The sequence below is a fragment of the Emiliania huxleyi genome (genome assembly GCF_000372725.1).
Source record: "Emiliania huxleyi CCMP1516 unplaced genomic scaffold EMIHUscaffold_2710, whole genome shotgun sequence".
Lineage (NCBI taxonomy): Eukaryota > Haptophyta > Isochrysidales > Noelaerhabdaceae > Emiliania > Emiliania huxleyi.
The window spans coordinates 1-2,330 of NW_005199999.1; the positions used below are offsets into that span (position 1 = coordinate 1).

Sequence of the window (2,330 nt, forward strand, 5' to 3'; positions counted from 1 at the left end):
TGAAGGTGGGGCCAAAATTTAAGGTTTGGACGGCCCCCTTTTACAGGGAGGCGGCCGGGTAGTACTCCTTGGCCCCCCCCTTTCATACCCCGGGGCTTTTTATTTTTGGTCCCGACCCCTTCCCGCCCCTTCTCGTGCCCCGGGTGGGCTTCAGAGTTGGCCCCCCCTTTGGGGACCCCTTTTTTTAAAAAGGAAATTCTTGAGCCCCCCGAAGGCCCCCGCGTTCGTTCCTTTTTGAGGATGAACTTCTTATTTTTAAATAGGGCTAGTTTTAATTAAAATTATAGTTTTTTTTTGAGGATGAACTCCTGCCCCGGGCAGGAGGGGGGCCCCTTTGGCACCCCGTCCCTGCCCCTCTTCCCTTGGGGGGTTACCCCCCGTTTTTTTTTAGCCCCCCCCCCCCCTTTTCCCTGCCCCCCCCCCCCCCCCCTCCCCCTGAGACGCCGTAATGCCGCGAGGTGACGAGAGGAAGCGCCTGGCGACTGTCTGTGGGGGGCGTCTCGGAAGCATCGCTCGCCTGCCCCTTGATGAAGATGCGCTGCCGCTTGGCGACCGAGCCGGGCGGGTCGCCCATCTGCAGGTGGCAGCCGATCACGTCGCCCGGCCCGTACTCCTCGCCGTACCCCTCCCCCACCGACTCGTGGAACTTTGTGCCCCCCCTGTCTCGGTAGCTGTACGAGTTTGCGTCGAAGCCGACCGGCGCCTGTAGCTCGCCCATCTCGGTGCACCAGCCGAGGCGGGTGTGGCCGTCCTCGTCGTTGAGCGTCTGCCCGACGCGCACCTCGAAGTACCACGACCCCGACCGCACGCCGTGCGTCGCGCGCACCATCCGGTACCCCTTGAAGCCGACAGCGGTGAGCATGTCCTCCCGCAGCGTGACTTGCGGCGCGCGCGAGGAGCGCGAGAGCTGGATGACGGCGGCGTCCTGGGGCACCGCGTCCGTCTTGGGCGCAGGCACTAGTCGATACTTCTCGGGCAGCTTGATCTCGGACAGGTTGGTCGACGGCTGCTCCGGCGCCGGCCTCTTGAGGGGCGCGTTGGAGCCCTTCTTCTTGTTGCCGGCGCGATCCTTGCGCGGCTTTGCGGGCGGCGCGGCGGCGGAGGAGGGGGCGGGCATGTTCTTGAAGGGCTTGAGGTAGAGCTTGAGTGGGTGCAGCGACTTGAGCGACACCTCGCTCTTGTCGCTCGACGCGTGCAGCACCCCCTCGCTGTGCGCGATCGCCTTTTGGACCGCGCCGGCGTCGTCGAGCTGCGCCTGCGCGCGGCCGTGGCAGAGCGATCCCCAGTGGTTGCGGATCCACTGAACGATCTCCGCGACCGGCACCCACTTGCGCGTTTCGGGCAGTTTGCTCGTGCATTCCACCACCTCCGCGTTCTTCGCCTCGAGCGGCAGCTGCAGGTTCTGCACCGCCGTAACGACGATCCATGACCACGGGTTGGTGAGCGGCTCGAATTGCTCGCGCCCGCCGGCACAGATGCGGCAGGCGAAGCGGTAGTTGCGCTGGAAGGGCACGAAGACGTCTGCGTCGGTCAGGCACGACACCTCTCGCGCGTGGAACCACTGCAGGCACGTCTCGCACTGCAGCATCGCGTCGCCGAGCTTCCGACCCTTACCCGCGTAGCCGTATTTGTTTTGCGTGTTGAAGTGGTGCGCAGAGTCCCAAGAGAGCTTGTCCAGGCTGTACGGCAGCTTTGCGTCGCTGGAAGAGCCAGTCATCTCTCGCGAAAGTCGGAGCGTCGAGCGCGCGCCTCTACCGCTGCCTCGCTCGCGTCCCCGACTTTCTTTCTTGCTGTTCTGCCAGTTCTCGCCAGCCCCTGCCCCTTTCGGCGAGGGAGTTTAAAGGAACGAAGAGACAAACAAGACTTCGCTTTTTTGGCCCCACCCATACACAAACAAACAAGGTTATGGCAGCGGCCATAACAGGTGTGAAAATGGCTGTCATGACTTGAGCCGTGTGCCGCGCCTCCGACATGCGGGCCCACTTCCAGTTTCCCGACCCTCGCGTTGATATATAGCAAGATAGGACGTCCATTTCCATCTCGTTCGTTGTTCCTATGGACATCTTCTCGTGTACTATCTCCCACAAGTGCTATTAGCCCCAGGCTTCACCGTAGCCGCCCAGCTCGACCCACCGTCCTTTGTCAGGTGGAGGCCATTCTGAAGAGCGCGCCCTGAGGATGGCTTGGGCGACGATCGCGCCTGATCGACACTATCCATAAGCCTCTTTTCTCCCGAATTGAGATATTCCTTCACGCGGGCTAACCGGGCCTGCGCTTCCTCCACCGTCCGTCAGCCCGCGACCGCCTCCCACTCCGGAGTCGCCTTGTCT

General features: G+C 62.8%; 1 protein-coding gene across 1 annotated transcript; it reads right to left on the bottom strand.

The window, feature by feature from the left end:
* Positions 1-634: 634 nt before the first annotated feature.
* Positions 635-925, bottom strand: EMIHUDRAFT_50281 (hypothetical protein; the record flags this gene model as incomplete). The annotated part of the gene is made up of 1 exon (XM_005776796.1): positions 635-925. A coding segment is annotated over one exon (291 nt), but the record flags the coding sequence as incomplete, so codon positions are not given.
* Positions 926-2,330: the final 1,405 nt, after the last annotated feature.